This window comes from Ilyonectria robusta (genome assembly GCF_021365365.1).
Source record: "Ilyonectria robusta strain PMI_751 chromosome Unknown BGZ61scaffold_8, whole genome shotgun sequence".
Taxonomy (NCBI): domain Eukaryota; kingdom Fungi; phylum Ascomycota; class Sordariomycetes; order Hypocreales; family Nectriaceae; genus Ilyonectria; species Ilyonectria robusta.
The window spans coordinates 1511192-1524852 of NW_025764442.1; the positions used below are offsets into that span (position 1 = coordinate 1511192).

The following is a 13661-nucleotide window of genomic DNA, read 5'->3' on the forward strand; positions in this document are numbered from 1 at the left end:
CTGTGAGTTTCATACATCCGCCAGCTATGTAGGGTGCATTTACTCCCCAATCCTTACCAAGTAGTGGCTTGGCAGAGAGGAACACACAGGTTCACAAAGAACCATTATGAAAAAAACACTATTTTTTCCCCAGAACTCTATTACCGGCTTAACCCTGATAGCTGTATGCAAAAGGTAGCGAGGCAGACTACACGGTGCAGTTGACGCCAAGCTGTAGGAGACAGGTGATGGTGCCCCACCCACCCCTCACCACGGTGAGCAGCCCGCCCACTGACGAAATGTCTCCTGGTCGCAAAACCCACCGGCGCTTGACCCCAGCTTCTACAACTGCCTGTGCTATAGGGGAGCGCCACCAGCACCATGGCAACCAAAGGAAAGGAAACAGCGTCAAGGTAAATGCAAGAAAGAGCCCCTGGGACCATATTCATCCTCACGAAGCACGAAGCCAGAAATGCTGACAACCTACCAGTAAAGATGCCACCCCAAGCAACCCGCGGGGGATTCCCTACGCCCCGTTCGTCGACCGAGTCGAGGACTACGTTGCGACCCGTGACGATGTCGAACCTACCCTGCGAAGCTTCCAGGAGATGATCTCGTGAGTCCGCGCCACGATCGAAGGACGAGAGACCCGGACCCCACCTGCCCGCGGGGAGAGGGTGGGAGTGCGAGGTCGACCACGTCCGAGCGTGGAGAAGAGCTGGTGATAACATGGGTCATATACAGGAAATACCAGTTTATGGAGTTGAACCTGCAACGACGCATGACGGGCCTGAAGGAGAAGATCCCCGACATCCAGAAAACCCTCGACTCTGTCAAGTTCCTGAAGTTGCGAAAGGTACGCCCCGCGCGGACCTCCCACCCCGCGTCATACTAAATCAAGACACAGGACGATGACGAGCCGATTCAAACCACCTTCGAGCTGAACGATACGCTTTATGCTAAGGCAGACATCCCCGCGACGGAAGAGGTCTACATCTGGCTAGGGGTACGAAGCCTGATCATGAGCAGTGGGCTGCACGGGACTGACTCTGGATAGGCCAACGTGATGCTGTCATACCCTATAGACGAAGCAGAGACTCTTCTGTCCCAGAAGCTATCGACAGCCAAGACAAGCTTGTCTAACTGCGAAGAGGACCTGGATTTCCTCCGGGAACAGATTACAGTACGTTAACAAACCCCACTCTCCGTGCCTCAGCGCTGACCGCCCTGCAGACCATGGAGGTCGCAATTGCAAGGGTATACAATTGGGAAGTTGTACAAAAGCGAAAGGACAAGGTCGACGAGGAGAAGGAGACGAATGACGGAAAGGAGGGCGAGACCAATAAATAACGGATGGATTTCTAAGGCCGATACCTGTGAAAGGATCTATGAGATGACAAAAAATAGACGGGAAATGTTTCATGTAAGATGCGGTGCCTGAGTGATGTAGAATATGCCAAGGCAAATTTGTAGACACCACATAAAGGTTCAAGTGTCTACAGAGCTTTCTACCTAGGTAGGTTCCGTGAGTTGACAGCTCTGGGAGGCCAGCGCCGATGAGGGGGGTACCCCATTAACTCGATATGCCTCGATTGTTGCATAACCAAGCACTTGAAACTTTTCCAGAGGATCCTAGCCCGAGTACACCAGACCCAAATTCTTCGCCGCTCTGTTTTTCATATCGGCGTGACGCCCAAGCTTTCCAATCGGCTGATCTGGAAGCGATGAGGAGGCATGCTCAGAAGCGCAACATGGGAGCTGGGGCGTGCGTGGCAGGTGCCGCGGCATGTGATGGTTGGATCCAAGGTATGTCTCCGGAAGCTTCCAAGACCGAGGCCAAGCTTACAATTGATTTCACTGCAGAGAATCGGCCAGTCGCTGTCACAGGGGACAATTCGACATGCGTCAAGTGCACAGAGCGCAAGGGCGACGCCGCCTCAGAGATACCAGCATCCCGAACTCGATAGCGATGGCGTCACGAACAAGACGGCTCCGTCGCAAGACCGCGCTGAGTTGAGACGGCAGCTTGCGGCGGACAAGCAGCGCGAAGGCACATCTCCCGAAATCCCGTCCTGGATAGCTGCCGCACCCCTTCGCCGCCGAACCGAGCGCCAACTGGGCATGTCAAAGTCCTGGACGAACTTGAGTCCAAGCTATTTGCTGGAGACCCTACTCGCGAACGGCCCCCCGAGCGACGAAGTACGGAAAAACACAGCAATGATTCGCAGCTTCCGTCTACCGATAGTTTTGATGCAGATGCGACTTCGATACGAAGCAGAGGCCGACCCGGAGAATAATAGCGAAATTCTTGAATTGCTGCCGTCTCAGAAGACATGGCAGAAGGTGATGAGCATCATGTACGAAAACGGACATACGGACGAGAACCTCGAATACTACCTTTACATCCTACTGGCCGCGAACGATGAAGAGCGATGTCGGCGCTTTTTGGAGCAGGACACTATGAAACCTATTTTCATTCTCAACTTTCTCTTACGAACCGGCTCGTCCATCCGAAACACATCAACCCTCGATGGCCTGTTGAAATATTTCTGGGATCGCTCCTGCAGCACTTCTAAAGAGGATGGTGCCAGACCAACCTCCGGACGAGGGACACAAGCGCGGTCACGCCTCGCTATGTTTAATATGGGCCCAGACGAGTTCTCCCGGCTCATGTCACGATTTGCAAACCACTGCCGCCGGCTGGAACCCAGACTATTGACTACTTTGGCCGAAATTGTGGCACAGCGCATCAGATGGCACCTACAGTCCTCGGACCACTCTACGAAGATTTACCACGTACAGTGCAGCCTTTTCAATTCTGCGTTGAGGACATTTGCAAGTAGAGCAAGCTTGACGGTCCGACATAAGCAGGCCCCTAATGCCTACTTTTGGGAGGCCCAAAGAATCCTCCTTGGGATGTCGGATCAGCTTGCTAAGCCTCTGCTTGTGGATAAGGCCGGATTCAAGGCCATCAGGGCTGTGCTAGCCGGACTGCCCAAGAACCAGGCCGAGATTCACAGTGCAATGCGCCACTCCCAAACATGGCCCCCCTATCTGCGACCGGGAGATGGTATGGACGAGAGGATGGAGCCTAGTGAGGCCTGGACTCGGACAGTCCGAGCAGGCACCATGATGCAGGAGGCTGGGTTCTCTAAGGACCAGAATGATGAGGCTTTGGACATCTTACAAGGCCTGGCCTACGATGGGACCCCTGCAATTCAACAGAGGACGCCGGTGAACTCGAAGAAGCAACTCCGAGTGTGGGCGGCGTCAATAAAAGCCACGCGAAATGCACAGGAGGCCTGGGGCAGGTTTCAGCACCCCCCTGAGAAAGGCCAAAAACCGGGTCTCTCAGAGTATGCAGCGATGTTTGAGAAACTCTTTGCCAGAGACGCCGACTTCGCTGTGAGCAATGTGCCGGGAAACAACTCACTTAATTTTCCAATTCAAGAAGAGGCAAATCTGGCTGAATTTGAGAAGGCGCGGTTGCGGGCTCCTGGCGTGGACGAGCTTTATGAGAAGATGAAGCTCAACGGCATTCTGCCCAGCGGACAATGTCTGCGGATTCTGGTGTCAAATGCCGTGTCCCTGCAGACGGCCCATCGGTATCTCATGCAAAGCACGATGCCACAACACCAGTGGTCAAGCTTACTGTCCAACAGCCCGGATCCCGAGTCCCTGGGAGAGATACCGCTCGATATATTTTCTGCGTATATCAATGTCTGCGCTAGAGACACCCGACAACCAAGACGGAAATTGGTACGGGCCATGCGGTTGATCGAGGTTCGTCTTGAGCGCGAGCCGCAGCTTTGGGCACCATACTTGTGGGAACCCATCCTGAAGAACCTGGGACAGCACCATCTCTCGTTGGGAATTAGTGTCGGAGAGCAGTTGCAGTTGGCCATGCGCCTGGTTCAGCGCATACAGGAGTCTCAAGGGTTCCCCTTGTCGCTCTTCCACCAGTTTGCTCGGTGCCTGAAGAGCATTTTGCGGCGGGAGATTGTCAAGCTCTCGGCACATCTGAAATTGGATGACAGTGCAGTACCGAACCCACTCGGCCTCCTCTACGACCCGGATGCCAGGGAGGTGCAAGCCACGCAGGAACCCGACCAGGCATGTGAGCCGCCGACATTGGGCAACAGTGGAGTTGATTCGCCCTTGACTTTGGCTAGATTAGCGGCCACGCGCCTGCAGGAGCTCTTTGACGAGTTGGTTGCCGAGGAAAAGAAGAGACAGGGACTGCTGGGAACCAACGATGTGTCACAGCTTGACGCAATGCTGTTGCGGCGAGACCCTGTCTCGGCGCCAATAGTTCACGACTACATACTGTGCTTGGCATTTGCAGGAGAGTTTAAGGAGATGGCCAGAGTGATCCAATGGCTGATGCATGAATGGGGACAAGGGCAGCTGACTGACGAGCTCGAGGCCCTGGACGAGGTGCCTCATGAGGCGGACATGCTTGACACTCTGTGTGCGTTTCGAGCCTTTGCGGAGCCAATGCTGGAGCAAGCGACGGTGGACTCGGTGCTGGAAGCGCTGAATGCAAGCCTGGTCGGCTGGACCTGGCCAGATGACGAGCTGGTCCAGAGCTATCTTGATGGCCGGCTAGAGGACGAAGCGAACAATGACTTGAGCGAGGTGCTCAAGTGGGTTCGTCAGCAGCAGCGTCAACGGCGGCTAAATATGGACACAACCAAGATAGACGAGGAGCCAGGGACGTAACAACACAGACGGAATCAGCAATATCGGGAAAAGCTAGAGCACGGAACGGCGTTTATGGGATATGAATGAGGCGGCTTGTTTGTTGGATGCCGCCAGGGTTAAGATGCATGGATTGGATACAGAACTTGTACGAGTATTGGATGTGGATGGATAGACGGAGTGGGGATGACGGCCCACACCAGGCTACGTGATGATACCCTGTAGAATCTAGATGTACAACATGGGCAAAGGGAAACTCAGATGTCAAGAATCAATGAACATGAATACGAAAATAGATATGAAAGGGAAAAAAACATGTCGGATCTTGTGAATACTGTTGTGGGGGTCATAGAGGGCTGATTTCAACAACCCCGGACCATGGGTGAAGAGGCTAGTTAGGCATCGAAATAACAGGGCTGCGTTACAGCCAAGATTACCCTTGTCAAATCTCACCTTCACTCATCGTACTGCACTTTCTCCATCACAACATACAACCGTGGTCGGCTTCCGCGATGATGCAACAAGCTGTACCGTCCCTTATTGAGCTGCCGACGGAGGTTTTGACTCTGGTGATATCCTCCTGCGCAACGAGCCGGGATATGGTTGCAACTGCCTTGACGTGCCATTGCGTCTACAACATTGCGGAACCTCTACTGTTCCAGCGGCAGATTTTGAAGAATGACTACCACATCGCATTTTGGGCAGCTCGAGGAAACCATGTGGCAACGCTGCGACGGCTGTCCCTTTTCTTCCAGCCAGAGGACCACGGCTTTAACATTTCCTGGTACTGGAGAGGCAAGGAGGCCTATCACAGGGGTGCCTTGGATAATGCAACGAGACGGCGGTTGTCCTGGTTCGGGACGCCTCTTCACGAGGCCGCAAAGGCCGGGGCGATTGACGCGATGCAGTTTATGCTGAGCTACGGGGCCGACATCAATGCGCAGTCGCTTTGTTTCTCCGATGGCCCGTCCGAACTAGACGAATACTGCTGGTATATAGATTTTGGAGATCGTGTCAGTTTCGAGCCCCGTCCTCTGGTCGGGTTTACGCCTTTGATTACCGCCATCTTATTCGAGCAAACTCACATATCAGAGATGCTCCTGCGTCTAGGCGCTTCTGTGGAAATCCTATGGATTGGCAACGGCGAGGTTTGTGGCACGACGGCGCTTCACTACGCAGCCGCTCTTGGAGATGTGGCCGTCGTCAAAATGTTGCTTGAGGGCGGACATTCGGAACCGGACGCGCGTGACGGGGCTGGATATCCGCCCTTGATCTGGGCATCTTTGCACGAGAATGGCCACTTGGCGCTGAAAACACTGGTAGACGCTGGCGCCGATATCAACTGCGTCGTGCCCAGCGGGTTGGCACCGGGGTATCGCCATTCAATGGTGACCACCTTGACGAAGCGAGGACATCCGGAGGCAGCTGCGAGGCTTGTCGCCCTGGGTGCAGCGGCGCATGTCGAAGAAGAAACTCTGGTGCAATGAAACTAGAGTATAGGGCAGAGACCATGGTTTGACGTGTCAGCCACAGCGGTGTCTCGATCAACTTTGACCAGAAAGCTAGCAACGGCGAATTATTACACAGGGACTTACATGATGCTAAGCCTCCCTTGTGGGCGAGATTGGGTCAGGTCGATGGAAGAAGGACCATCGGGCGGCTATCTAGATGAAGGGAGACCCATGGGTGTGGTTCTGAATGGAGACTCCAGTTGCCAAGTCGGGTAACAGGTTATGCAAGGGGAATCGTCCGGTTGAGTATTGCGTATATTCAGGAACAAGGAACCAAGGGTGGAAAGGGTATAATTAGTGGACAATGCATACGAATATGCATCGAACAGGTCAGATCGAGGGCCATGCAAGGGTCGAAGCGACCAACGAGATGGAACAAAGGGGATACGACGAGGAAGAATAAGAAGGCTAGGAAGGCTGAAAAGACCAATACGGCCATGTATCCCGACCTGGGCGTGACCGAACGACAATGGGTCGACTGGAGCCGCGAAAGGAAACAAAGAGCCAAGTGGAACGTCTTATTGCAGAGTCGATAATAAAGCAATCTTTGTTGGAGGTTGCATCTATTGGATGGTACGTATCCCCCAGAGGCGCCCGCCCACTGCAAGGGCCCTGTAATAAGGGCCTGCAAGGGCCTGCCAGGGATGCCGCAGGCGGGTCTAGTGGAGCCGACATGATTGGCCACCGCGGGACTACTGGCGGGCCGCTGCCGAAACAGCTTGTCGAGTGTGCCAATAATAGCGAGACGCGCGGATGCAGTCCAGGGCCTCAGGAAACAACGACAACCCTGGCCCTGTTTGAACGAACATCAGCGCGCTTGCGGCTTGCGGCTTGCGGCTTGCAACCCAGTCGTCTTCGCTCCCCGCAGACCCGATCCAGACGACGCCAGTTGGCACTGGGCCGCTCTCGCCGCACCCTCATTGGATTCCGCCGCCCTGCAGAGCCTGTGGCGCGTTTGAGGCTCGAGATGGGGCGTCCTGGCACGACCTGGGACCGGGGCGGTTTGGCCGCGGGCGCGTCGTGAGACTGTCGACTGGAGTCCGGTGGGTTCTGGCCCTGCGAGGACCACTCCCGAATGGCAACGAGACGGTGCGACGTGAGGCGACGGGCAGGCCAAGATGGCCAAGATGGCCAGGCTAGATGAGACGACTTTGCGCTGGTGCTGCTGGCCTGGAGTTGCGGTGGGACAGGATGCTAGGTCTAACGACGGGGGCCATACAATACTACACCATCTTCCGCTTTGACGACGCTCCCCATAATTCTCTCTCTGCCTCTGTCTCTGTCTCTCTCTGTATCACTCTCCCCCACTCTCCATTTTCCATTTTTCCTTGGCTCTCTGGTTTTAGCTCTCTCATCTGTCCTTTCACCATCTTTCTTTGATCGTGTTCCCCTTACTCTCTTTGGCGTCTTGACTGTTCCTCATTCCTTTGTCATCTCTGTGTGCCCTTTCTCTCTGTCACAGGTGTTGTTCGTTCGGAACAATCATCCATTGCTTCAGTCCCGCAAACTCCGACTGAATCGAAGCGACGCGGACCCAAGCCACGCCTGTTTGCCATTTATCCCATCCATCTAATCGTCAACTCTACCCGACAAACATTTCAGAACATCATCGTCATCAACACCGTCTACCAAACGTCCCAACCCGAACCCAACATATCAAACAATAGAAAGTCCACTTCGCGAATTCGATATTTTCGACCTTACATATACCTGTCCTTTACAAGTCTTTCACTTCGACCGTTCAAAAGATTTCAAAATGCTTTTCGATAGGAGGAGGACAGCCGTCGTGCTACACATTCTTTTGACTGCTCAGTTCGCCCAGGCTGGTCCTTTAAGGTGGACTGACAGGATGTATGTTGAGCGCCGTGTCTCTGCCCACCGTCTCACACCAATAACTGACAATAACAATAATAGATACCCGAGAGAAGTTGGCACCCCTGCCAATAGCGACAACATTGTTTCCGTCGAGGCGACCGCTGCGGCCGATAGGTATGAGCCCCTCCCCAAGGATGAACTGACCCAATGCTGATAGAGGTGTTATAGCTCCGAAAACAACTCTGGCGGTTCCGAGACGACGCCGCGACCTATCTTTCAGACGTTGACCTCAAGCATAATTTTCCCCGAATCGTTGATACCGAAAAGTTCCAGCGTGGGCGACTCATCTGCGGATACGTCGACTGTGGACCTCGTCCCCATTAAGAAGACCAGTACGACTGATTACCAGATTCCTGTGGTAACTACTTCGGTTTCAAGTGTCGTGGAGGAGACGACGGAGCAACTTCCCACCTCTACACCTGATGCGATTGCGTCGACGAACCTGGCTGTGACGCCGACAATTACAACTTCGATTGTTCCTCAACAACCAAGTGATACGACTAGCGCTGTGGAGGATACCACTGAGACAACGACTGCGGTGCAGCAGACTCCCGGGACCACGACTGTAGTGGAGAAGACGTCTGAGGCAACAAGTCTGGCTGTGGAGACTTCAGAGTCAATCCTCACCACCTCTATTGTTCCCAAGCAGCCAAGTACAGAGACTACCTCCGTGGAGCTCGTTGAGACAACCACCTCCGCCTTGGAAACACCTCTGACGAGGACCGCTGTGGAAGAGACCACCCAGTCTATTCTCACGACCTCGATTGTTCCCAAGCAGCCGAGCACTGAGACTACCTCCGCGGAGCTTGTTGAGACACCAACCTCCGCTGTGGACACACCTAGGACGACGAGCGCCGCGGAGGAGACCACTCAGTCTATTCTCACGACCTCGATTGTCCCCAAGGACCCTGCAACCGAGCTGTCGAGCACCCCGATTGAGACACCTGGGTTGTCGACATCCGTGCCTACTTACTCTGCACCGGTCAACACACCCAGCGCATCGTCCGCACGGTACGCCACTGCTTCGACCCCCGGCGAATTGACAGGGACCGCTCCAGCTTCATCCTACGTCAACACTCCCGCAACTACCTTTGAGACAGTGCCGGCCTCGTCGACCGATACTCCCGCGCCCGTGTCGACCATTTATCACGACACTCCGAGCGCTCCAGGCGAGACCACCTCCACTGCGCTCCCTGACACCTCGACGATGCCAGACGAGGGTGTGAAACTCTCGACGACCGCCAGTCTGCTGTCAAGCGTCGATCTCGGTGATCTCAAGCCCACCACGACTCATAGTGAACAGACGAACGTTGTCCAGGAGCCTTCGACTGCTGTGGTGCCAACCACTTCTGCCGTTGGCGTGTCCCTGCCTGTGACGACCTCTGTTGTTGAGACCCCCAAGTCCAGTACCGTCTCTTCCGTTGTAGATGGTCTCCCCGAGACATCTGCAGCTGTTCCCGAGACGACTCTGACCGTTTCTGTGGTGGATCCGTCTGAGACAGGCGCTGCTAGCTCAACCGAAGTTGAGACCTCATCCTCCGAGCCTGTCTCAACCTCCGAGGCCGTTGCGGCTCCCTCTACCACCTCAGCTGCCTTTACCACTGTCCCGGAAGTCGTCGCCACGGGCACTCCGGACACGGCAGTTCCGGATGCGACCCCAATGCCTACAGGAACTACCACTGTGGACGCTGAGCGTTACGCTAGCAACCTCGCCCAGGCTAAGAAGCTGAACAAAGTGTACTCCAACTTGACGCCTGCGTCTGCATGCTCATCTGGACAAGCCGCTTGTATTGATGGGAAGTTCGCGCAGTGCAGCAACACCGGGACTTACACCCTTTCAGCCTGCGGCGACAATAGGCAGTGCTATGCGCTCCCCATGACTACCAACAGGGGTGTTCGACTTGGCTGTGAGGATGTGGACACGGCCGAGAAGATTCTAGGCGAGACGGGTAGTGGCCAGGAGACGAGTTCTACAGTCGAGGAACCTGCTTCCACCTCGGTAGCCGAGGCGCCGGTTTCTACCTCGGTGGTTGAACAACCAGCTACTACGTCGACTGACGAGGAGCAGAACAACGTCCCCGTCGTAACGGTCACAGAAATTGTCACGGTTGATGATGGGGCGACAGAGCCCACTTCACAGCCTGTCGCAGAGGAGTCTACTTCCTCTGCCCAGGAGGTCGTGGTGCCGACTACGACCTCGGAGCCCTCGAGTGAGCAGCCCGTCAATGAGCAACCCACCCAGACGACCTCTGTGTATTCTGCCCCTGAATCCACAGTTCCCATCAACCAGGAGACAACGGTGGTCACCAGCGAGGTTCCTATTGCTACCACTTCCGCCCCCGTGGCCGAGGTGCCTACTACCGCCGCTTTCCCTTCTGGTAACACCCTCACCAAGTCCATCAAAGTACCGGGTGAGTCGGATTCCACCGTCACCTCGGAGGCATACGCGGAGCCCACAATCACCAGGGCTTCGACTGTCAACCTCGTCCCCATCATCAAGACCACCAGCGTTGCCAAAGAGGCTGCGGCGACGGAGGCGGCGGCCGGAGACGGCCTGAGCACCACGACGCAGGTTGTCGATGGCACGCCTACCGTCTCCGTTTATTTGACTGTCACTGTGACTGAGAAGGATCATGAGACGGTGACGGTGACCGAGAAGGAGCGGGTTACAGTTGTAATTAGCGCGTGAGCTGCTGTGCTTGCTTCCGCGACTAGATCTAGGGGATGGCTGTGGTAATAATGGGGAAAGAATTTGTTGTGCTATTCAGGGCGTTTATATCACGACCCAAAGTTTGTATCTGAATGTGTATAATGAGGAGGATGATATCCATCAAAGAATCAGAAAACCAGAAAGGAAAAAAAAAAGTCCCAAGCACTCAACAGTGTGCGCGGCAAAACAGGATAATGAAGAGGTGGGTTGGCTAGGCATGGGAGGAAAAGCGAGGTTTCTAGATCACATCGACAAAACATAATAGACTTAACAATATTCGTTACGAGTTCTGTTGTCGTGATATACTGCAAAAAAGGTACGCCTCTCGAGAGGTTCATGTCTTTATTCCCATTGCCATTGCCTTGGGCCAATGCCAGTCTATGCTTGTTCGCCCACCGGGGCATCTTTTCGTGTTGCCCGTGTCCCATGCTCATGACCATGCTCACATACACTCTTCCTGCGCACTCTCTGGACCATCCCTGTACTCCTACAACTGGCCGTCTTCGCAGAAGCGGCCCTCTATCAGCTCGCCGGAAAAATACTCTACCGCTGTGCGGCAAGAGTTGGATATAAACAAGAATACCAAAATCAGAAAGGGAACCAAAACCATAATGATGAATGCAACCAGGTATAACAAAACGTCCCCATGAAAGCCCCCCAAACCCAAACCAACAAAATGTTTGTCCATAAACGCCTAATCAATAATCTCTTGTCACTCAGTGCATGCCTTTACCTCGCGATGCCCACCTCGTAGGCATCAGGCCCAGGACCTGCGTCAAGGAACGGGTCTCCTACTTCAAGCCTCTTAGCCGCGGGTTCGCCGCCCTCCTCGTCAATGCCATACTTATCGTGCCAGAGCTTGCACATGACCTGGTAGAGGAAGTGATACTGAGGTTTTGACTGGACCATGCTCATACGTTGTTCTCGGAGGATGCTAACGGTTTCGTAGATGAGATCGGTCCCCTGAGTTGGCGTATCATAGCCCTCGAAAGCGCCAGACTCAAGCTCGCGTACGAGGTGATCCAGAGTGATGAAAGTACCAGTACGACCAACTCCGGCGCTGCAGTGGATGATGCGTGGGTTGGAAGGCGCGCTGTGCTCGAGGGAGAGCCGCATGAGCTCGAAGAAGCCATCAAGATCCTCGAGCTCGGGCACGCCAAAGTCAGGCCACCTCCGGTAGAGGAAGTGCCAGACAACACGGGCTTCCTCCTCGCCTTCCACATGCAGCAACAACTTGCGCTTCTCGATGGATCCGTCGCAGAGCTCATCCAAAGAGTCGAGAGTGAGCTGAGCTTTCCAGCCGTCGCCCCATGCGTTCTGTTCGTTGATGACCCAGGTGGGATCCTCTTCACTGTCTGGGAAGTACTGGTCGCACTTGACGTTGCCACCCTCGGACATGGTGGTGAGCTGGACAATGACGGCGGGGGAAGATAGCTGCTCGGCGATCATGCGCCAGACATAGCCAAACGAGGGTGGTGTGGGACCCTGCATGGCGATGTAGCGGAGCGGTAGTTTGTCGGGGTCGGACGGTGACTCGAGAGTGATTTCAGAGGCGTTGACATAATCGAGCTCGTTTACGGGAACCTGGAGTCGGACGCGGTTGTGATTCCAAGGTTGGATGTTGAAGTATCGGTCCATCTGACCCTTCTCTGGCACATCGAGTTGCTTGAATGTCCCCCACTTGAAACCCTCCTCTGACTCGTGTTTGGTGCCCTCGAGGAGTCGATCGCGTTCGGCCCAGGTCAGTTCCTGAAATTTGAAGTCGATGTCTGGGTGATGGTTAGCATGGATCCAGGTGGCGCATGGGAGGGATCGTGTACCTTGCATGTACGAGTCAAAGAAGGCAGGGATCTGAAGCGTCGCGCCCTTCCCATTCTTGATCACATTGCCATCCGCTGTGACAGGCCGGCTCTTGATGCCGTCCTGGCTGACGATGGCGGGAGGGGGACTAGAGGGTAGTTCCGAAGGAGAGCTCTCGCGAGCCCGTTTGGCCGAGGCACGTAGTCGGAAATTCCGGAAAGCTGACTTCTTAGACAGCTTAGTCGCGGATTTCTGGGGCTGGAGTTGCTTCTGTTGGGTGTTTGCAGCTTGAATCTCGGCGCTGGCGATGCTATCGACGGTGTCGGTGCTGGAGCGCTCGACGGCGGTCTCGATGGTGGGATTCTTGGGTTTGCGACGGAACTTGGGGATCCTGTCCATCGTGGCGATATGCGACGGAGGCGACGGGGCCGATGGAGAAGATGGAGAGGAGGGGGGAGAGGATAGGGCCGGCGCCGAGGAGAAATAGGAGCGCAAACCTCGAGGGCGCGGCACTAACGGAGGGAGACGCCGAGGGCGCGAAGTCGAGGGCGAGAGCTGGGGCGAAATCGAAGGAGAGGGAGACGGAAGAATATTGTAATAGTAAAGGCCCTTGGTCCGGTGGAGGTTGAGCAGGGGTCGGGACCGCCTCAACAAGGGGGCGAAGCAGGTGGTAGTAATTTTGGAAGTTGGCGCTTTCGGTGATGACGCAGTTGGCGTTGGCGGAATGAAGGGAATGGGGTAGAAGCAGAGGAGGTTGTCGGCTGGATACCTATGGAGAGAGAGAAAAGGGAGAAATGAGGGAGAGGGCGACGGATCGCTCAAGTAAGCTGGGGATGGGCTCGATTCACGAGAGGCGCGAAGTGGCGCATTCACGAGGGAACGCCAGACGATTGGCAGCTGAGGCTTTGATCACGATGGCAAAGTCGTGACGAGCGACGGGCGACGACGACGACAGTGAGAGTGTGACAGCGGCGACGATGGTGGTGACTGTAAACCGGGTCGGTCGTGGACGAAGGCGTAGCTAGGGAATAGAATAGAATAGAATACGTAGCGCGAGCAACAGGGATGCGAACCTGGGAATGGAA

General features: G+C 55.0%; 4 protein-coding genes across 4 annotated transcripts; 3 read left to right on the forward strand and 1 right to left on the reverse strand.

Moving 5' to 3' along the window:
• The first annotated feature begins 306 nt into the window (after window positions 1–306).
• BGZ61DRAFT_450375 (Prefoldin subunit-domain-containing protein) lies at window positions 307–1485 on the forward strand. The gene is made up of 6 exons (XM_046245727.1): window positions 307–392; window positions 470–595; window positions 724–835; window positions 887–985; window positions 1037–1162; window positions 1213–1485. The coding sequence occupies exons 1-6, from the start codon at window positions 361–363 to the stop codon at window positions 1327–1329; spliced, it is 612 nt and encodes a 203-aa protein (XP_046105609.1). The 5' UTR covers window positions 307–360; the 3' UTR covers window positions 1330–1485.
• Window positions 1486–1633: 148 nt separating this feature from the next.
• Window positions 1634–5036, forward strand: BGZ61DRAFT_505754 (uncharacterized protein). The gene is made up of 2 exons (XM_046251844.1): window positions 1634–1785; window positions 1843–5036. Exons 1-2 carry the CDS (start codon window positions 1714–1716, stop codon window positions 4699–4701), a joined length of 2931 nt encoding a protein of 976 aa, XP_046105610.1. The 5' UTR covers window positions 1634–1713; the 3' UTR covers window positions 4702–5036.
• Window positions 5037–5192: 156 nt separating this feature from the next.
• On the forward strand, window positions 5193–6167 carry BGZ61DRAFT_531858 (ankyrin repeat-containing domain protein; the record flags this gene model as incomplete). Its single annotated transcript, XM_046253781.1, has 1 exon — window positions 5193–6167. The coding sequence occupies one exon, from the start codon at window positions 5193–5195 to the stop codon at window positions 6165–6167; it is 975 nt and encodes a 324-aa protein (XP_046105611.1).
• Window positions 6168–11505: 5338 nt separating this feature from the next.
• Window positions 11506–12975, reverse strand: BGZ61DRAFT_531860 (protein-tyrosine phosphatase-like protein; the record flags this gene model as incomplete). The annotated part of the gene is made up of 2 exons (XM_046253782.1): window positions 11506–12545; window positions 12597–12975. The coding sequence occupies 2 exons, from the start codon at window positions 12973–12975 to the stop codon at window positions 11506–11508; spliced, it is 1419 nt and encodes a 472-aa protein (XP_046105612.1).
• Between the last annotated feature and the right edge of the window lie 686 nt (window positions 12976–13661).

Coding starts and splice junctions, on each gene's coding strand:
- BGZ61DRAFT_450375 (XM_046245727.1), top strand. CDS start 361: ATGGCAACCAAAGGAAAGGAAACAGCGTCAAG. Junction 596..723: donor AGCTTCCAGGAGATGATCTC/GTGAGTCCGCGC, acceptor GGTCATATACAG/GAAATACCAGTTTATGGAGT. Junction 836..886: donor AGTTCCTGAAGTTGCGAAAG/GTACGCCCCGCG, acceptor ATCAAGACACAG/GACGATGACGAGCCGATTCA.
- BGZ61DRAFT_505754 (XM_046251844.1), top strand. CDS start 1,714: ATGCTCAGAAGCGCAACATGGGAGCTGGGGCGTGCGTGGCAGGTGCCG. Junction 1,786..1,842: donor ATGTGATGGTTGGATCCAAG/GTATGTCTCCGG, acceptor ATTTCACTGCAG/AGAATCGGCCAGTCGCTGTC.